The sequence below is a fragment of the Macaca fascicularis genome, chromosome 2 (genome assembly GCF_037993035.2).
Source record: "Macaca fascicularis isolate 582-1 chromosome 2, T2T-MFA8v1.1".
NCBI lineage: Eukaryota > Metazoa > Chordata > Mammalia > Primates > Cercopithecidae > Macaca > Macaca fascicularis.
In genome coordinates this window covers 125,492,691-125,514,858 of record NC_088376.1, presented here as the reverse complement: position 1 = coordinate 125,514,858, position 22,168 = coordinate 125,492,691, and the positions used below count along the sequence as shown (strand labels likewise).

At 40.6% G+C, this 22,168-nt stretch overlaps 1 protein-coding gene across 14 annotated transcripts in view; it reads left to right on the top strand.

Moving 5' to 3' along the window:
- CADPS (calcium dependent secretion activator) overlaps positions 1 to 19,890 on the top strand; it is a 489,813-nt gene extending 469,923 nt beyond the window's left edge. For all 14 annotated transcript variants that reach the window (XM_045385957.2, XM_045385961.2, XM_045385964.3 and 11 more), the window contains 2 exons: positions 15,037 to 15,141; positions 18,652 to 19,890. In XM_045385957.2, the coding sequence (XP_045241892.1) occupies positions 15,037 to 15,141; positions 18,652 to 18,831 (285 nt within the window). In that variant the 3' untranslated portion in view covers positions 18,832 to 19,890. The remainder of the gene's footprint in view (positions 1 to 15,036; positions 15,142 to 18,651) is intronic.
- The last annotated feature ends 2,278 nt before the right edge of the window (positions 19,891 to 22,168 follow it).

Genomic DNA, 22,168 nt, shown 5'->3' with positions numbered 1-22,168 from the left:
TTTTATTATTATTATTGCTAGTTATTTTTATTGTTGTTTGTTATTTTTTTTTAGAGACAGAGTTTCACTTTGTCACCCAGGCTGGAGTGCAGTGGTGCAATCATAGCTCACCGCAGCCTTGGAACTCCTGACCTATAGTGAACCTCCTGCCTCAGTCTCCCAAAGTGCTGGGATCACAGGTGTGAGTCATTGCAATATTATTTAATGTCACTATAGAACTTTTTTCCAAATCAAATTCAATGAGACATAAACATCCTGAGAGAATTTAATGGGTGGCTCATGAAGAATAGTTCTTCTGTTCTGGCCAAGTGCAGTGGCTCATGCCTGTAATCCCAATACTTTGCGAGGCCAAGGCAGGTGAATCACTTGAGGCCAGGAGTACAAGACCAGCCCGGCCAACATAGTGAAACCCCATCTCTACTAAAAATAACAAAAATTAGCCGGGTGGGGTGGCACACACCTATAATCCCAGCAACTCAGGAGGCTGAAGCATGAGAATCGCTTGAACCTGGGAGGCGGAGGTTGCAGTGAGCCAAGATCGCACCACTGCACTCCAGCCTGGGCGTCAGAGCAGAACAGTCTCAAAAAAAAAAAGAAAAAAAGAAAAGAATAAAAGAAAAATAGTTATTTCGTTAAATACATTTGGAAAAACACAAAGTTAAGTGGACTTCGCTACTACAGGACTTCTCAGAGCATTTAATATGCTAATGTGGCACAACAAATCAGAATCACCAATAGTGTTCAGACAGACTATAGCATACAGTATGCACACATGTATTCACACATACATTCACAGGCCAGTGAAAAATTCGAAGCTAGAAAAATGTATGTTTAGCTGGGCATGGTGGTGCACGCCTGTGGTCCCAGCTGCTTGGGAGGCTGAAGTGGGAGGATCACCTGAGCCCAGGGAGGTTGAGGCTGCATTGAGCTGTGATCGTGCCACTCTACTCCAGCCTGGGTAATAGCAGCCTGGGTGATGACAGAGTAAGACCCTGTCTCAAAAAAAGAAGAAAAATGTATACTAATGTCACTTTTAATTCCTTTTTAAAACTTAGAGTTAAATCCCTCTGAGTAGTCATTTTGTCCTGTCTGTGTTTAGCCCACTGATACGATAAAATAGCAATGGTCCCCCAGGAAGAACCTCCAGTTTTCCTCCTACCAAACTTTGAGAGACTATAGCTGGAGATCTGGGTGGGAAATATGACTTTTCCTGCAGCTGGGAGGCTGCTGGTCTCTGATGCACACATGTTCTTTTCTTTTTATTGGGCATTGTTCGGTGTCTTCATGTTTTTGAAGACGTTCCACAGCCTCAAATCCATAAACTTCAGAACCACCTCAGATTCAAAAGGCGAAAGGCCCTTACTCAAAATTTCAAAACAAGTTCTTATCCTAGACAAAGAAAGGAGTCGTCTCTATTTTCATATACTTGGAGCTTTCCAGTCCAAGTATATGTCACCGTTTAAATAAATAAAAGGACACAAACTCTCTGGATTGGTTCAGCTGGGCTGGGAGCCCTGTGATAAGAGGTCACTGGTGTGAGTTACTATGGTAATTGAGTAGTATCAGCAATAGTTTTGCTCTCATGAGCATTAAAGCACATAATAATAGGCAAACAACAGTGGTTAAAGCAAGCAGGTAGGATTACTATGTTCTTTTGTCAGAAGTATATAATGTCTTGTAGTCAGTTTTAAAGACTTCTCAACCCCCAAATCCACCCCACCGTCACCTGCTGAGTAATTTTGTATGCTTAATCTCCTGCCCTCAACTCCAAGCTCTCTGCTAATTTGAGGCAAATGGGTATTTCTGACATTAAATAGGGCAGCAAGGAAGCTCTGACCTAGAAAACCCGCATTCTGAAGCACTGAGAAAAATATTCTTTCAACAATTTTGTTAAGACTCTTTTGAATGACGAGGGAAAAAGAAAAATAGCTTTCACCGAAACAGGAGGTTGCAACCTCCCAAGGAAGGGTATTTTGCAGAACAAGAAAAAAGGAAAGAAGAAAGAAAGAAAGAGAAACTTGCAGAGCATCCCCACTCCCAACTTCCCCCATAAAACTTGTCACTTCGCATTGCCATCCGCTACCCCAACAATAATCACTCCGTGCCTATTGCTAATTGCAAGCACAGCTGAGGCCCAGCGGGGAACCCTTGCACAGTCTCAGGCCTTTATACGAGGCTCAATCTGTTGTATGGCACTTGTTCACACACAAAAAAACTACCAGCAAAGGCAGAAAGAGGCAGAGTCACAGGTTTCTTGTAATCCCTCTGCCTCCCCGCTGACAGCCCAGCCCTAGAAGCATTCCTGGTTTTGTCCTCTTCTTTACAAAATCTGAAGTGACCTTAAGCTACGAGCATGTCAGCTTTTGAATGTGGAGTTGCCGGCTTCTTCAGGTGCATTAAGGAGTGGGGGGGCTACATCTGGCTTCTGCGTGTCTGTTTGCAGCACCCCTGGGGCGAGCTGTGGCTTCCTGTAACATGTAAAATATGAGTGTGAACTCAGGGTTCATGGCAAGGAACAGGAGGTCATGCCTCCATTCAGTTCTAAGTAAAGAAACTGGGAGTTTGCAGATGTTTTTCTGTATGTGTAATGACACCACCCCCCTCCCCAGCCACCGAGCAACCGAGCGCCGTTTTTTGATAAAATGTGCCACAATCAGTGTGCTACTTGCAGATTTATTCATATCAATTTTTGCAATTTATATATTCAGAGACAAGATTGCTATTTCGGCAACTTTATGTTGGATGTCGTACGTTTGCGTGTAGAGAAAGAGGGAAAGAAGTATGGGGCGGGGAGGGTGGGTAGAGAAAGAAAAGAAATTAAGCCTGTGCCTCAGGCCACCAGCTGGGGTGTTGTCAAGGAGACAAAGCATCAGACGGGAGGGTCTGTGTCCCGCTTTTGCCCAGCGGTCACTTCCTGCCCAGACTTGGAGCTGGGATATCTATTGCTTCTGGCCCAGAGGAAGGCCCATGAATGGCTACTTTGAGAGGAGAGTGGGTATGGTGGGGTTGGGAACAATCTCCCAGTAGACAAGGCCCAGACCACTTGAAGAAAGGCCTTCCTGTCCTCCCTGGAGGTCAAGAACAGGTAGGCCCGAGAAGAGTTTTGGTGTGGCCTCTATTTGGGCCTAGTGGGGGGCTCCCAGCCCTTCCTTCCCACCTTGCCACCCTCTGAGATGAGAAGGGAATTAAGCCTCCTGCAAAATTCCCGCTTGCAGATATTTCTATTCCCAGACCCCAAAGCCTCACACTGTATTTTCACCAACAGAAGACATTGGTTGGGCGAACAGGGAGATTAATCCTCCCAAGCCTGGGGAATAAATGCCCTCAGTGGGACAGTGTTAATTGCTGAGCTTGGTGCAAAGATCATTTTGAGGCATTTAAGAAATACATGATTTTTATTAGTATAACTGTTCCACGTAGGAGTTATTTTTCAGCAAAGGGCAAAAGCTTTGCCTGCCTTGCATTATTAGCCTAATTCTACTTAATTGTTTCCTAAAATAAGGGCTTCCTGAACACACATTCCAAACCTTAATAAGTCTGTTGTGGTGGGAGTGATTCTGGATGGAGAGCTGTTGCCCTTTTGGGCAACTGGGGTCTCAGGGCTTATTGCTTGAGCAGATCTGTGCTTGAAAAATTGGAGCGGGGGCTGGTCGATAAGGGGCAGGGGAGTCTCTGTGAAAACATACGAGGTGACGTGGCACACAGTGTAAAAAAAAGCATCCTTTTCTTGTTGTTTGGACCCAATCCTCTATGAAGATTCTCAGTTCTCATCTCTGGGCTTCATTTAATTCTATTTCACAGATTTAGAAATGTTGGCCCTGTGGCATGTTTTAAATAAACCAAATAAATGACTGAGCAAATGCTACCAGATTTGTTCTTTGTTCTTCATAATCTCAAAATTCCGTGGAGCCTTGAGAGTTTGAGAAATTGCCTTGGTCCTGGGATTAAATGAAATGACCAAACTCATCTTACAAAGACGTTTTTTTGTTTGCTTTTTTAAAGTATAGTTGGGTGTGCCAGATGAGACTATGTACATTGCTACATATCTGTTCTTTCTTAGGCAAAGTTTCATTTTAAGTATGGGAAGTGATTTTTATTTACCATCTTTCTTTTAATTGTCATAAAAGCACATAACAAAAAATATACTGTCTTAACCATCTCTAAGTGTACAGTTCAATAATATTAGATAGATTCACAGTGTTGCGCAACCGATCTGTAGACGTCGTTTCATCTTGCAAAACTGAAACTCTCTACCCATTAAACAACTCCCTTTCCCCCTCGCCTTAGCCCCTGACAACACTGTTCTACTTTCTGTTTCCATGAACTTGACTGTTCTAGATATCTCATATAAATCATACAGTTTTTATCTTTTCTTGACTGGCTTATTTCATTTAGCATAATGTCTTCAAGGGTTATCTATATCGTAGCATGTGACAGGATTTCCTTCCTTTTTAAGGAGGAGTAATATTCCATTGCATGCGTATACCACATTTTGTTTACCCACTCATCCTCTGATGGACACCTGGGTTGCTTCTACCTTCCGCCTATTGTGAGTAAAGCTGCTACGAACATGAATGCAGGAATATCTCTTCTAGATCCTACTTTCAATGTTTTTGCATCTATACTCAAAAGTTCCACTTTTGAGTAAGAATAAAGGTACTTACTCAGGTTGTGGGAACTGGAAGAGTGTTATTTGCTTTTGGGTTGGAGGCAGTATTCCTAATTGAAAATTCACATCTGTGCCTCTGCTTTCCCATCTTATGCCTTTGTGTCTTTAAGTCGGTATCAGTGAGTTGAACTTTGGCTTAGTTTTCTCATTTGAAGGTGGTACACCATTTCCAGCAATATCTTATGATTATTAGGAAAGATAGCCTTTCTGAGACCATCACACCTCCTCACTGATGACCACTTGCCATATTGAAAAGTGGGATTGGGTAGAATAAAGGGGGATTTTGTGACTTGTTGGGTTTTAGACAATCAGAGTGATGCAGAAGCAACATAGTATTTGTATTCTGGCTTTGGCTAGCTAAAAATTCCCCACAAGATGTGTCTTCCAGAGAGAGACCCCTAGACAGTTCAGAGAAGCTAAGCTTTGGATTAAACTCCCCTGCTTGATTTGCTTTTAGAAAGGATCTTTCTGGACTCTTACCTCCCCCTTGAAATTTCCCCCATGCAACAGGACTGACTTGGGTTAGAAGGCTGAAATGCATTAAGTCAGGAGTCTACATGTAGATTCATCCCTTTAATCATTCGTTTGAAATTTTGATGCTAAAGAATTACTTATTACACATTTTACAGAGTTGAAACTTGGTCATGAATAGATAACTGCTTATCTTAATAAAAAATCAAGATACTTAGGACCTTCCTAAGGAGGTTAAAATAATGATCCCAAATGCTAAATCCCTTATACCTTCCTACAGAAGCAGCAAATATTTTAAGCACTAACAATTTAAATATATCTTTTAAATTATTATGTCTTTTGCATTATCTCTTCCTAATGAGAAAAGGCTAAAGGCAAAGGAGGAGCTGAATTCTCTCGGCAGCAGGTTATGGAAAGCCATAGTATCTGAAGCTGTGGTTGTAGCACGTTGTCTCAGGTTCCTCCATCAGTGAGTCCTCAGGGAGCTGCCATCCAAACTTTAGGACCTGGCCATCCTGAAGAGCCACAGCACTGATAGCTTTGTAAAGACTTCAGTGGCATGCGTTTTTAGGTATCCAAAGAATTACGTATGTAAAAAAAAAAAAAAAAAAAAAAAAATTCCTACCCTCAACTAAAAATGACACTTAGGGCAGCTGAGAAGGTCATTCTGATTATCTGTACCCTCTGATTTTGGTGTCTGTTTAGAGTTTCGGTGTCTGATTATAGCTTTGGTGTCTGGTTATAGCTTTGTGCTGTTAGCTGCGCGTCCTGAAGCTGTGACTGGGAAATACCCATTTCTAAGAGCCGTTGTTTTGAAGGATGAAATCCTGAATTCCAGCAACACGCAAGTAAGGCAGAAGATTGTATCTTTCAACAGCATACTGGTTTTTGAACGCACGTGGATGATACGCCCTTTTAGAAAGTATTTCTTCAGCCCGTGGGGAGCTTTGACAAATCTGGAAACTTGCTATGAACTGCGTGCCGTCCTTTAGCGCTTTGCCCACTTGGCATAGATGGCTTGAACGTGCCAGGGTTTCTTTGTCAGACCCTCTGTGAATCTTTGATTAGAACCCCAAATACAACCAGATCCCTGGTGATCATTAGACCTGAGAGACCCAGGGGGCTGTGGAATTTTGTCTTAGGCTAACGAAGCTACAGGGACTTTGGTGGACGTGTAAAGAAACCCTGAATGATGCTTTTCACATGTTCTTAAATTGCCCAAATTGTAAGGAAGAAATACACATTGAAAGCTTCAAACGTAAAATATTTCATTACAGTATTTCAATATAGCAATTGAAATAGGTTGTAGGGGTTTTTTCCCTTAACAAATAATGGTTCACTTTGTCACCAAAAACAAAATGAAGAACTGAGTCACATGGGTGTGGTCAAAGTATTATCTTCCTTTTTGACTCCTTGCCAACAAACAAAATGTTATTTCATTAGCCCCTCTAGGCAAGATGCCGTGCCAGTCTCTCTGAGGTGCGGCTGTGTTGGGTTAGAGAAAGGAAACTTTCCAGAGAAAATATAAAAATCCTCCAGCATTCAGTTCAAAAACACCGGTTGGTTACCAAACAGTTACCAAATTACCTGCTTGTTCAGGCATTTTTAGAAAAACAGAAGCTGCTCAGAAAGGTGGGGTTTGTTTGTTTGTTTGTGTGTTTTCTCAGAGACAGGGCTTTGCTCTTTTCCCCAGGCTGGAGTACAGTGGCACAATCATAGCACTGGAACCCCAAACCCCTGGGCTCAAGCAATCCTCCCACCTCAGCCTCCTGAGTAGCTAGGACTACAGGCACACACCACCATACTTGGCTAATTTTTAATTTTTTGTAGAGACGGTGTCTCACTGTGTTGCTCAGGCTGGTCTCAAACTCCTGGCCTCAGGTGATCCTCCCTTTTTAGCCTCTTAAAGTGCTGGGATTACAGGCATGAGCCACTGTGTTTGGCCTGCTGCTCAGAAAGTTTTGTACAACCCTGAGTAGCTCACACTTAAGGAGATGTGATTTCTTATTTGGGAAGTGGGGTAGGACAGCATGGCTCAGATAATAATACCCAATACTTAGTATGTACCTGGCACTGTAATAAGCACTCAGCACCTAAATAACTCATTTAATCCTAAGTATGTTTTATTATTATCTCCACTTACCAGATGAGAAAACTGAAGCACAGTGGTGTTAGGAATTTGTCAGGATCCAAACACAAGTGGTCTGAGTCAAGTGCATTTTCTTAGCCACAGGTTACACTGCCTTTCAGAATTTTAAATCGATGCTCCATCTCTTGCTAGCTGCTAGACCACTTTACTTTTGGGTCTCGGTTTCCTCATCTGTGAAGTGAAACTATGGATGATGGTAAAGATTCAGCTACAGCACTGTTTAGAATTTAGACATGAACTGCCCAGGCATTTAATGCTTTGCTTTCCTAATATAGATGGCTTGAACATGCCACTTTCAAAGGAAATACATGTTTAGAAATGAGCTAAGAAGAGAACTCAGTTCCTAGTGAATTTCAACTATCACTCAGGATGGAGATATATTGGACTGAGTCACAAGTTTTCAATCAAAGAAGGTGTGTGAAGGTGTGAACCATACCATTTCTGCATGGTATGTTTATTTGTTCTTAGGCCAAACACTATTATTTTTTAAAGAGCTCATTTTTATGATATTGGGCTAAATATTTCCCTCGCTTACAGGCATGGGGCAACATATCTTGTTGGGAGTATGTGTGTGTGTATATGTATGTGTGTGTGTGTTGCTAAAAGTGATTTACTACGGTATGTATGTGTTTTATACTTCAGTAAAATTTTCCTGTGAAGAAAAAAGCAACACAGGAAGAACTGAGTTTGGATTAGACTATTTTGACTGGATTTGTGACTTTGCCTAAAACTCTTCTCTTCTAGTACTTCCTGATGACATTTTTAATTTCACATGAGACAATTTTTTCCCTTGACCTGAAAAGGCTCTACCATTTTGCTCCCCTTATTCGCTAAAAATTTTAAAGCCTACGATATATAATTTTTCAGAAATTTTGATCAATGTTACAGCTTTTCTATCTCTGAAACTGTTAGGAATATTCAATCATTGTGATGAAGGCAACTTTCTAGTTTCTCCCACTAGCAATTGATGAGTTACCAACCTAAAATAAAATAAGAAGACGAGGTAGAATGATAGGGGAGAAGAAAAATTGTGTTGATGTTAGTTAAGAAATAGTAGCCTTCAGCCTCGTTCACCTTTTTCTAATCATTTCCCTTAAGAGTCAGCAATGATTGTCTCTCATCCATCAATTCTTAAGGCTGTTGAGTGGTTTTCCATGGGGATGCCCCTGAGTCCCCACACTCTGCTTAGCAACTTCCTATGCTCATAAAATGTAGAATCTTTTCAACACCATGCCAAGCTCAGGCTCTGAGAGAAACACTTTCAATAGCATTGTCCTACCCACACACTTCTTTGAGAACTTCAGAGCTGAATGAATTTGCTCTAGGGACACCTAGGACTAGAGCTGTTTCTGTGTAACCAATCCATTACTTCTATAAAGTACCAAGTTGAATGCAAACAACTTATACAGATTTAGTGGCAAATAACAAACTTAAAACTTGTCCCACCACTTACTAGTTGTGTGACCATAGGCTGCTTATGTAACCTATCTATGCCCTTTTCTCTCATCTACAGAGCAAGGCTGTTAATAGTGTCAACATCTTGAGTTCAATTCAATGATTGAACTATATAATGCTTGTAGTATATTTTGTACAGTGCCTGAACATTATAAGAACTCCATGTTCAATGAGTAGGCAACTATTTTTATGAATTGTACATGCACGTGAGTGCATGTGGGTGTGTATTAGGAATCCTTACAAAATAGTACTTTGCTAAAAACAGTAGACTCTAAAGTCCTATGGAATGGTCTGGTCTGACAGGGGTTTGTGTAAGTTAAAGGAATAAATTACCCTTGTGACAAGTGAGTATGAAAATACAGTCAGTGGTTCCATCTCCTCGCAGCCACTACTCCTTGTTTCCACTGCTACTCATCTGTGATATGTAGCTTGCTCTGAAAACAAATGTACCATTAACAGTAATGTCTTTTTAGGATATCAAATTAACATCAAGATGTTGGGGGTCAGGAATTAAGACTCATGTAAATGAGGGTGGCTATCATGACAGAAGACATAACTGCAGTAGCAGTCATTGTGGCAACACTCTATATATTATCCAGAGCTAAATGAAAGCCCATTTTCTGTGAATCCTATAATGTCCAATAAGGTGTTAATTACTCATCTTGTCTCTCAAGCCCACATCCCTTCCAGGGGGTAAAGTTTCCAGGGGAACAGTGAACCCAAGAGCAGGGCTAGGAAGAGGTAAATGAGCAACTTTTCGATCACAAAATTTAAGGGAGAACCAAAAAAATGTAGTAATGAAGATAAATAACATTTTAATACAACATTTTTATAAAATCAAAATTAGTGCAAAAAGTCCATGATGACTGAAATATCAAAATTTTAATTAAAGACAGGAGCTGATCCTGCGCTTGTACAACCCTGCCCTATTCCCTCACCCTAACGCTGGCCATAGTGAACCCGAATGTTAAAGAAGAAACATTTTATGTTTAAGGATTTCTCTACACGAAGTCAGTATGTTTGCAGGGCAGAATGGGTGACCCAAGTGTATCTGTATATTAATGATCTACGCTTCTACTAGAAAGGGAGGATCAAAACAAATGTCTTTCTGTCACATATGGAAAATATGTCCAGCTAGGCGCAGTGGTTTATGCCTGCAATCCCAGCACTTTGGGAGGCCAAGTTGGGTGAATCATGAGGTCAGGAGATCGAGACCATCCTGGCTAACATGGTGAAACCCCATCTCTACTAAAAATACAAAACAAAAATAGCCGGGTGTGGTGGTGGGTGCCTATAGTCCCAGCTACTGAGGAGGCTGAGGCAGGAGAATGGCGTGAACCCAGGAGGCGGAGCTTGCAATGAGCCAAGATCCCGCCACTACACTCCAGCCTAGGCGACTAAGCAAGACTCTGTCTCAAAAAAAAAAAAAAAAAAAGAGAGTATTTCCATGGGCCGGGTGCAGTGGCTCACACCTGTAATCCCAGCACTCTGGGAGGCCAAAATGGGCAGATCACCTGAGGTCAGGGGTTCGAGACCAGCCTGGTGAACGTGGCAAAACCCCATCTCTACTAAAAATACAAAAACTTAGCTGGACTTAGTGGCTTGTGCCTGTAGTCCCAGCTACTCAGGAGGCTGAGGCAGGAGAATCACTTGAACCTGGGAGACGGAGGTTGCAGTGAGCCAAGATCATGCCACTGCACTCCAGCCTGAACACAGAGTGAGACTCTGTCTCAAAAAAAGAAAAACAGACAAAAAGAAAGTATGTCCATGATGTTTCTGAGAGGAATAACAAACTGGGTAAATTTTATTGAGTCCTTGCTATGTGACACTCACTCTGCTAGGCACCCCACATAAATGATTTCTTTTAATGCTCACAGTAATCCCGTGAAGAGAGTACTGGTATTAACTCCCAGAGGAGACTGAGGGTCAGAAAATTAAGTAATTTCCTTGAGGTTACCCAGCTAATAAGTGGCCAATGTAGGCTGAAGCTGTAACTCACTCTACAGGGTTTGAGAAATCACTCATTCTGTGTCTGAATCTTTTTAATTCAAGACTTACATATAGGTCAATATAGTTTAAAATGTGCTTTATGAACCCAAAGTTTGGGTTATGATCTACCAGAAAACAACTTTACAACACAATTGCACGGTTAAGGAGCTACTTGTGTGTCCTATAAGGCATGCATACAATTCCAGAAATATTCCAGTGGGAATAATTTTCTTCACCACCACATGACTTTCCCTGGTAACGTGTTCCGCTTTCTCCCTTGTTTTGGGGGATCTTTTAGGTTGAGAGAGGGAGAGAAAAAAGAGAAGAAAGACAATGATGATGATGATGATGCTGACGATGATGATGATGATGTTGATTGCAGTGGTGGAAGTAGTGGTAGCTAACATTTATTGAGGCCTTATGTGCCAAATGCTGTTGTGAGTGCTTTGTGAGCATGATTTCATTTACCCATCAGAAAAAGCCTATAAAAGGCTAGTTAGTCCCCATTTTCATCAGGAAACTGAGTCTTTAAGAATGTAAGTAACTTGCCCAAGATCACAAACCCAGGTGGATGTTAGGGCCTGTGCTCCTAACCTCTACACTGTAGAAAGAAAGAAGAATTAAGTGGCAAATTTTTAGATCAGCCTTCCAGCTTCTTTTAAATAGAGCCTTCAGATCCAGTTCAGCTATTGAAGAAGTTCCCACCTTTCCAAGAGCCTTGTTGTCTATGATGGCATCCTTTTGAGTGACAAGTTCAAAACCTTCACAGAATTTTCCCCAGAGGGCATATTTTAAAGGAGCCCACACTGTTGGGGGCTTTATTTCTTTAGTGGTGTTTTTTAGGATTAAAGTAGCTTTATTTAGCAAGTTTCAAATTAATATACTTGAATTAAGAGAAGGCAGTAAAGGAGTAGAAATTATACTTAAATACTTAGTACATGTCGTCAGCCCACAGTTCTTATCTCTACAGACTTAGAGTATATTTTACCGAAAAGTTAGTGCCCAGGTGTTAGGGTAGCTCTGGAAAAGGCATATCTGAACCAAGGACTAAACAAAATGGGGAGGACTTACAATATTTTATTAATTTCCTCTTTTGAAGAATCATAACAAATCTGCTGCATTCCCATCCATCTCAAATAAAGCAAATCCAGTTAATAAGCACTGTAAGCCCCTTGAGGAAGAGCAGAACAACCCAGACACCAAAGATTGTGCTGATAAATGTTTAATGACTGGCTTTCTGGGAGGGAAAAAGCCCTGGTTTGTGGCATTTGCCAATTCCCATGATGATAAAATCCCCACGAAGGCCTATTTCTAGCTATCAATGTGATATCCCTAAATGCGGAGTTGGGAAGAGATGTGCAAGATCGGCTGTCATGACCAGCAAACACACTACTCCATCCCTTACGGAGGAGGAATGGAAGACAGTCCGCTCTTTCAATGCAGTGGCTATCGTGGAGAGCTCCTGCTTCTGGAGGCACTCACTGTGTGACACCGGGCAAGTCACTTCACCTCTCTGGGCCTTTGTTTCCTCCTCTACAACAGATAATGTGGAAGATCCCCTGTACCTCTAACATTTTAAAGTTCTAGAAGGCAATGCCTCCTGCTTTTTCCGACATCCAAATGCCTTGAAGCGCCTTTCTGGAAAACCAAGTTAGCACTGTGCTGCATCCAAAAGTGCCTCCAATTTCATCTCCTGAGCATAAGGTTTGGAAAGGAGTGACTTACTCCCTTTTGCCTCTTTAAATGTGTAGCCAATGGGGCATCATACATTTTTTACACTTCTTTTGCTAGATGTGAGATCCAGGAAGGAAAGCATGGATGTTCCAGGGCTTTCTTGTTCTCCTGGGGTGGCAGGCTGCGTGTGATGCACTGAGCCATTGCTGTATGCAATTTCTACCTCTCTACCCTTTCGGCAGCCGAGCAAGATTGTTGATAGTCTCCTACCTTTTTATTTTTATTTTTATTTTTTACTATCCGGAAGCCATTTACAAGAGTGGGAACTGCTTACATAAAATGGAGGGGCGGCGGGGGGTTGTGTTATTTTTTTTTTTTCCCCTGAAAGGTGGCACGTCTCTCAGCAAAGAGAAAAAGGCATGTTGCACAAGGCTTGCTGGCAGTGATATAAGCCAGCGCCGGTTTGCCTGTTGTCACAGCCAAAGCAAAATGCCACCTCTGCCTAGAAGCCAGAGTGCCACACTCCTCTTTTGTGTCCCTGAGATGTACCCACGATGAGGCCCTGGAATTGTAGGTTTGGCCAGGAGGGTGCCAGGATTGCTCGAAGGTCATCTTCCAGTCCCAGGAGGCTGGGGGTAAGGGGAGGTTGATCATAGTTCTCAAAATAGATCTTTTGAGCCCCCCAGATTACATGTCAGCTACAGCTAGTAAATGTGGAATTTGAGGCCTTGGGTTAGCACAAGAGAGCCCCCCAGGTGCCAGGAGTGAGGTAGGGCTGCAGGAATACCAGTGACCCAGTGATCACCCTGTCCCTGGGCCCCTTCTTAACAAACCCAGATGCAGTAACAGCAAAAGCTCCAGAATCCCAAGGCAGGAGGTGCCAAAAACACCCCCCAACAACCACTACCAAAAAATTTTTTTCAGTAAAATGTTCTCACCCCTAGAGGGGAAAACCTGTCCATGCCTGAAGCAGCTTGACCCCAGCAAACACCCTGCCTCCCTGGAGTGAACTGCAAATCTCAAAAAAAAAAAAAAAAAAAAAAAAAAAAAAAGTACTTCCTACCCCTCCTGCTCCCTGGGGAGGGACAGAAGGTTCCTAAAACTGACAGTTTCGCCTCCATGATCTTTAAAAGAGCAGAAGTTGGCTGTGAGGCTGCAGTGCTGCCTCGATTGGGGTAGTGTGGTCTCTGCTGCGGCTGGGCTCCAAGGAGAGCCACAATTGGCTCTGATGAGGAAGGAGCCTAGAAATGAAAGATTGCAAAGAGGGCTTCTGTACACCATGGCTGAGACTGTGTCGTTTCTTGCAAGGTGAAACTTGGCAGTTCTACCTTGCAAGTAAAAACCTAAATTAATTTTTTTTAAAAGAAATTAAGTCAGAAACAAGGCTTCGGAAAAACTGTGAGTGTTAGGCATAAACTGATTTTGGATGATCTTTAGGTGAGAAAGGGTGGAGTTACCATCAGAAACATGTTTTTATTTATGCTTTACGAATCCCCACTGGTGTGCGATGTGTGTGTGTGCGCGCGTGCATGTGCGTGTGTATTGGTTAGCATGAGAGTATGCATCATCTCAATTCTCTAACCAATCTTTCTTTTTTGCATCTTTTCTGTGCACAGTTCATATAGATCCCCTATAAATAAATATATAGGTCCATCCACACCTTTTCATTTTATTTGTAAATTGTTTGGTATAAGCGGCAGAGCGTAATGAAACCTGGTGAAGTTTAAAAGATTAGATTTTTTTTCATACTGACACTTCATAACACTGTTCATATGTCTCCGAGTGAGATTTATGAATATATGAGCAGTACTGCAAAATTATACTGCACCAGAGACTTCCTGCACCACAGGGGTGGCAGTCTAAAGTGACACAGCTTCAAGCATTTTTCACAGACAAGAAGCAAAATTTAACCCCCTTAAGGGGAAGTATGATTTCAACAGCTTGAAATGAGCTCATTTGTAGATGGTTTTTTTTCTCTCATCTTCCATAATTTTTTGGTGTTAAGATTAAAACAGATTGCACAGCCAATGTAAGGGCACATAAGCTGCCCAGAGTACAGTTTGGCCCTTAAAGAGAAATCTTCATTCATTGTCTTTATCAGCACTCCTCAATCAGGTAAATGAAGATAAACTTGCCCCTAAATTCCTAAGGCTGTCAGCCCAATTTCCAGTATTGTACTTAGCAGACAGGATGTGGAATTTTCAAATGGTAAGTGGCAAGGAACATCAATTAATCCAGTGGAGAAGCCTCATCTCTCTGGCACCAAAGACAGTGACATTAGGAAATAATTAGTGTCTTGAATCTAAATGGTGTAAAATTGACCAATAAAAAAAAAGAAAATCAGAAGAGTGAAAGATGGTCTTTACGAATTGAAACATAAGAAATGTCTATCGTGGAAGAGTTCAATTAGATTCAGAGTCCAAACTGGTCTCTCTTAGATTGGTCCAGTATCCAGTACCTCGTAATTTTGTATAAACTAACGTTCATTAATCTCTATGCTCTCAAATTCTCTTTAACCATTTTGTTTCCTCCTGGAACAGAGTGGGGTACTCAGACATTGCCTGCTCTCTCTCTGCCCTATAAATGCTCCATGATGTGTTGGCTGGAGAACTTTTGTCTCTTTTTTCAGCAATGGTACAACAGCTCCATGAACGTGATCTGCACCTGGTTGACGGACCGGATGGACTTACAGCTTCACATTTATCAGTTGAAAACACTAATTAGGATGGTAAAGGTAAAAGAAAAAAAATAATTCTTCTTCTTTGCAAATAGCTTACTGAAATACATTTCATTGGCAAGCTGCAGAGCTTGCTTAACACAAAGAATATTAGTTTACATATAAAATAGTATCTCATACAAGAAAAACCTATGCAATTGTTTTGTGAAGCATGATAAACGTGTTACTCAGACAGCAGAGGGAAATTTAATACAAATGAATTTGATATCATTTTCCAGAGAGGAAAAATACTTTGTTTTTGCCGTGCAAAAGTACTGCGGAGGCCATCGTGTCTTTGCATTAGACTTTCAAAAACTGGCTTTTGGTGCCATTATGTTAATCACATCCATTACCAGTTTCGTTTATAGTTTAATTAAATAAAATGTTGCCACTATTAATTTAATAGAAATATTTACCCCCAGCTATTTCTAAATATGTCCTGTGATCATTATCAGAATGCAAATCAATATCGTTCTCATAGTTAATTGAAGTAGTTCCTCTTACAATGCGTGTATACAATCAAATGTAAAGGATCGCAAAGGTGAGATAACATACCCTGAAAGTAGCTTTTTCCCTTGTTCTTGTGTGTGCGCCTTGGACTAATGATAATTATTTCAGCGTGAAATCTCAGTGGTTTACATGAAATAATAAGATCACAGAAGGGGGTAAATACATTTTTGATCATTTCAGTTTCCATTTGATGCTTCACCATAGAGGGTTTTAAAACATTCGTATGCAAAAATCTCATTCAAAGCACAAAGTCCTTTAAAATATTTTAACAATAAACGTAGCTGAATGTCTTATTTCTTAACGGTTTACCAAAAGTCCCTGCAACACCCACTCCTGGGTACCCCACCCCCACCCCATTTCTTAGTCTCCTTTGGATCAGTACCATTTCACTTTACCCCAGAGCTTACGGACAACCAATTGCTGTTCCGTTGTGTGTAATTAAGGAGAATTATTATTATCTGCATTTGATCTCACAAAGCATCCGCCTGGGAAAAGTTATAGACAGCAGTATATTACAGCTCTTAAAAAAGGAATGTATACACTCAGACTATGGACCCAGCCTCCTTTTCACATTTTTTTATTTCAGTTCCTTAGGACCAGCTCAATAGTCAAGTGGTCGCCTGACCACTTGAATTCCATTTTCTGTGCATAAATACACTTTGGGAAATTTTTCTGTTTGACCCTTATTGGGTAGACGTGAAAAGAAGATATAATTTTAATACTTAAAAATTGTCTTCCCATTATTTCTATTTCCAGATTGGTATTGGAAATTAACAATATTTTACGAAGGAAAAATATAAGTCAGAGGAGAGGTTTAATCTTAGCCTTATGCCAAAAAAAAAAAAAAAAAAAAATTTGATATGAACCACAGAGAAGGGATACAGAAATGTCACTGCCAAGGGAACCCCTTCACTTTAGCAAAAAGTGGGTTCCGCTTAACTAATGCCACAACTCAGAGCTATGAAGCAGAATTCACAACCTTTAAACCAAGAACATCACCCAGAGGCCTCCTCCTCCAGGGCAAATTTCCAAGGATAATTGGTTTTCTTTCTCGCATCAACAGCCACTTCATTTCTTCATCCATTCATTCATTATTCAGCAAGCATTTATTTATTCATTCAACATTGGATAAATATTAGGTGAGCCTCTACTTGTATATTACCAGATGGAGGATTCAAAAATGACTAGATGTGGTCTCTGCACTTAGGCATTGAGAGTCTAGTTGGTATACACATTGCTATGGAGTTTGAATAAAAAAGAGAATACTCAAATGCTTTTACCTTTATTTTCCCCATCATATTCTGGCAACAATTATGTTATTCTGAGTGGCAACAGAACAAATGATTGAAAAGTATAAAAATTTAAGTTAATTGTCTGGATATCTGGTCCACACCATGCCTAACATTTACTCAGTCTCTTACCTGTCCCCATCAAAGTGAAAACACAGTTCAGGTAGCTGTCTAGCTTCCTCTTCTCGGCAAGCCTTGCAGGTTGATGCATGATTGAGGATAACCTTGTAATTTAATGTCTAAACCAGATTACTTTTATGTTATTGGACTTCACTAAGCTGAACTGGGTTCACTCGTTAACTCTATAGTCATTACAACATGTGACCTTCAAGAGGGGTTGACATTATGATTGTTACTATCATGACTGCATTAGATGGACTATTAAAAATAGAAATAATGGGCCGGGCGCGATGGCTCACGCCTGTAATCCCAGCACTTTGGGAGGCTGAGGTGGGCAGATCACAAGGTCAGGAGATCAAGACCATCCTGGCCAACATGGTGAAACCCCGTCTCTACTAAAAACACAAAAATTAGCTGGGCATGGTGGCGGGTGCCTATAATCCCAGCTACTCAGGAGGCTGAGGCAGGAGAATTGTTTGAACCCGGGAGGCGGAGGTTGCAGTGAGCCAAGATGGTGCCATTGCACTCCAGTCTGGGCTACAGAGCAAGATTCCATCTCAAAAAAAAAAAAAAAAAGAAAGAAAGAAAAAAGGAAAAGAAAAAGAAAAAAGAAATAATGATGGGAGTGGTGTTGATGTATGTTAGCATTCCTTGTCTTGCCCCTTTAACAAGTTTCCTATATCAATAGGAGAAACAAACAGCAGAATCAGTAGCTGAAATGATATGCAGTGTGATGAGGAGAGTTGTAGTTAGAGAGAGACCTTTTAAAAAAAAAATTACGAAGTAGACAACAGCCAGATGATTCTGGTCATATTCAATTAACACTGAAGGATTTCTAGAAAAACAGTCCTTGAGATACCTAAGGAAATCTGAGAGAAACCGCCTGAAGGAACAAAGAAAGAACTTGTGATGCGGTAATACCAAGCCATTGTTCTTGAAAAAGAGCCAAATTTCTTCCCTGAGACCATAAAGTTGTGAACGGAATAGATACAGTTCTTTCCCAAGGAGATAAGAAATGAGTCACATGCCTGCAACATATTGATGAGGCATTAGCGCTCCATCTTTCTCATAATTGCTGCTGCCTGTGATAGGTTTCATATACCAACATACATATGTCTGTCTTGTGAATGAGACAGAGGGATATCTGTACAGCTCATGCAGTTACAAGACTCAAAAATACTAAAACCAGACTGCAACAGAAATCACAAAATACCATAATCGCTCAATCCATTATTTATATGTTATAGCTCTTTCCTGTGTCTATCATATTACATTACACTAACCTAAGAGAAAGAACCAGTCCACAAAAGGAACCAAAACAATTATGGAACATTTCCCTTTATGGAACTGAATAAACACAAGCTTATGTTCTTTGCTTTGTCTCATCTAATGTAGTTTATCCTGTCACTATTTCTCATTTTCTGTCATTCAATGGATCTCAATTTTCAATACAAGTGAAATCTAAGCACAGTGGCTTTTTATTTGACAATGCATAAAGTGTGATGTTTAGCTGAAGGTCAGTGCTCTCACACCCACACCTGCTTTTACCTTCTCCATCCCCATCATGGAGATGAGATCTCTCTTATCACTGTATCTTTTCCCTCCTTAGAAAACCTACAGAGATTTCCGATTGCAAGGGGTCCTGGACTCCACCTTAAACAGCAAGACCTATGAAACAATCCGAAACCGTCTCACTGTGGAGGAAGCCACAGCATCAGTGAGCGAAGGTGGGGGACTGCAGGGGATTAGCATGAAGGACAGCGATGAGGAAGATGAAGAAGACGATTAGACCGTTTGGTCCTAGAGTCCGCTGGGACAGAGTCCTGTAATCAGTGCATGTCCTTAGTCTGTTAGTTAAACCCATTAGGGAATTTTCTGTCAACTACCATGCCCATGAGATGTTTATCAATACAACTGCCATTTTAGCTATGTGGTACCAAGATTAGCAAATGACCTTCATATCCACTGATTTCCTGATGTCCATGTCTATATGTTTACAAGCAATATGGAGCACCATTCTTTAAATACTGTTCATGGAGAATACATAGTCTTACCACTAGGCGTGTCCCTGTTATCAGCAAAGATCAATGATGCTTCATTCATGTACTGTGTATGTATTGGTGGTAAATGGATGTGAGGGCAAGTATACCAAGTACATTCACTGTGTTTCACGTATGTGGATGCCAGTTAATTAAATGAGTACATAAATAAATTAATTAAAACACATAGATCTGCTTTGTGTTTTTATTTTTATTTTTTGAAAAACAAAAGGCAAGTCTCCAACGATCAACTTTTGATTCTTTCTGTTCCCCTAAAACTAAAAAATGAACCCCTTGTGTCCTTGTTAACCCACCCTTTCATTTACTCAAATAATTAGCCCAAAAAGGATGGCTACATACCAATGGATTGATTCTCTTAATTGCCATGGCAAGTGGGCAATCCTATCATGACTTAACATCAAGCACACAGTTCAAAACTACTGTCTTCTGTCAAAGTTTTCTCCTCTTAAATGTTATTTTGCTTTTATGTCTCAACTGTGTATGTAAAAAAAAAAAAAAGAATATTTAAATTACAACCCTAGACTAAAAAATGTGTTTATAATAAGATGTGGATATTTCCTTCAGTAGATTGTAACCATAATTTAAATTATTTTGTTCCACACTGTTTTTTATATCTGTCATGTACATTGCATTTTGATCTGTAACTGCACAACCCTGGGGTTTGCTGCAGAGCTATTTCTTTCCATGTAAAGTAGTGGATCCATCTTGCTTTTGCCTTATATAAAGCCTACAGTTATGGAAGTGTGGAAAACTGTGGCTTCTCAATAAATATTCAAATGTCCTAAGAATATACGTTTGGGTCTGTTTTTCTCTGTCTTCTTTGAATGCCAGAACTGAAACACAACAAGAAGAAATAGGAAAGGGAGGGAAGAGGTAATTTTCATAGAGTGTTCTTGAAACTGTTGGAGTGGGTCGTTTTCAAATGCTCGTAGTTCTCCATGAGAGACTGCCTAAAATTCCGCTAATTCAGACTCCACTAATTCAGAATCCGTGGGCATTTGGACATGTTGGACAGATTACGCTTGCATTATAGGATAAATAAGGGTTTGCTAAGCAAGTAAGTAGTGTAAACGAGAGAAATGTTTCTCCTGTACGAAGAGAAGGCCAACAAACTGTTTTTAAGCACCACTTTAACAGCAGTGTTTGCATTCAAACAAAGTGTGTGCCAATTATATATGATTCTTATATATTTGTTAAAGCATTTTACAAGATTCTCTAAGACATGGAGTACTCTACTCACTCCTCAGGCCCTGTCAGCAATATAATCACCTAAGTTTGTAAGAAATTAAACATTTTGTAGCCTTGTTTGCTTTATTTGCGTCTGTCCCTAAACCAGGCTGATCCTTCCTGGAAGCTGACTGAGGCTTTAGGGAAACAGCTACTTTTCCAACAGAACCAGGTAGAATGGTCACCAGGTGTTCTCTACAAAATAACCACTTTAGACAACATGTCTTGCTCTGTTTACTTGAGGTCTGCAGGTACAAGGCAACAGTACTTCCTGCCGTTGTGGGCTTACAAAAAGAGGTCCTATTTATTGAACAACTATGCTATGCCAGGCATTCTGCATATATTACCTCGTTTAAATCTCACAACAACCATAAGAGGAGAGAACTATTGTTATCCTCATTATAGATTAGGAAATTAAGTTCAAAAGGGTTATGCTAACTTGCCCAATAGTTAACTCTATGCAGAAGCACTAATCCAGAGATAAGAGCGTAAAACTATTAATACAAATGGTGGGGATATGTCTTTCAGGTATGACAAAACTGTCATTGCCCAGGGGCACATAGTTAAGTCAGAATGGCACAGCCAAGATTTTTGAAAACATCTTTTCATTATATTTTGAGTTGCAAAATGAGATCATATATCTTGTAACAATTAAAATTTTTTTATCATTTTTTTTTAGATGGAGTCTCTTTCTGTCGGCCAGGCTAGAGTGCAGTGGCGCGATCTCCGCTCACTGCAACCTCTGCCTCCCAGGTTCAAGCGATTATCTTGCTTTAGCCTCCCAAGTAGCTGAAACTACAGGCATGTGCCACCATGCCCAGCTAATTTGTGTATTTTTAGTAGAGACGGGGTTTCACTATGTTAGCCAGACTGGTCTCGAACTCCTGACCTTGTGACCAGCCCACATCAGCCTCCCAAAGTGCTGAGATTACAGGTGTGAGCCACTGCACCCAGCCTACAATGTTAAAACATGCAAAGTAAAGAGGGAATGTCTGTCCAGTGTATGAAAGCTAAAGGAGGAAAATGTTCAGGAGCCCTGCAGGAAGGCTAAGTGAACGGGTTAGATAACTAACCAAAGGGCACGATGTAAAAGTCATTAGGAGAACTAAGCCAGAAAAGACTTGGTCTCCAAAACCAAGGTTAAATTAAAAACTTCCTTCAAAAAAAGATTCCACTGCCTTGCACTGAGGATCCTGTTAAATAGCACCCCCAGCAACCCTGGGAAAGGGGGTATGGGGAAGGAAATGACATCAGAACACCTCAGAAAGCACTGACCACGTTATCCTTGACCACTGCTGGCCTCAGTTTATTCTGACCACAGATGCAAAGCCAAGAAGACAGCTTTGATATTACTTTTGGTTTCTTTGGGATGGTATCTTGAGTGATCTTCTTTTTTCTTTTTTAGTTTTTTATTATACATACAAAAAGTGCATGAATCCTAAGCCTACAGCTCAATGATTTATCATAAAGTGAACACACTCGCGGAACAACTACCTAGCAGAGAAATAGAACATACCGAAGACCCCCGAGGACCCCATGTCCATGCTCTTTCCCAAACTCTACCCACTCCTTACACCCCAAAGGTAACAACTATCTGATTTCTAATGGCATAGAATAGATCAACTTGCTTAGTTTAACCTTTTTGTCATTGCAATCACAGTACATATTCTTTTGTGTCTGGATTCTTTTGCTCTACATTACATAGTTGGTGTAGTTGTGGTTCATTTATTTTCATTGATGTATAGTAGTCCAAGGTATAAATAGACCATAATTGATTTAGCCATATAAAAATATTGTTTTACATTTTGGGCTATTATGAATAATGCTGCCATGAATTTC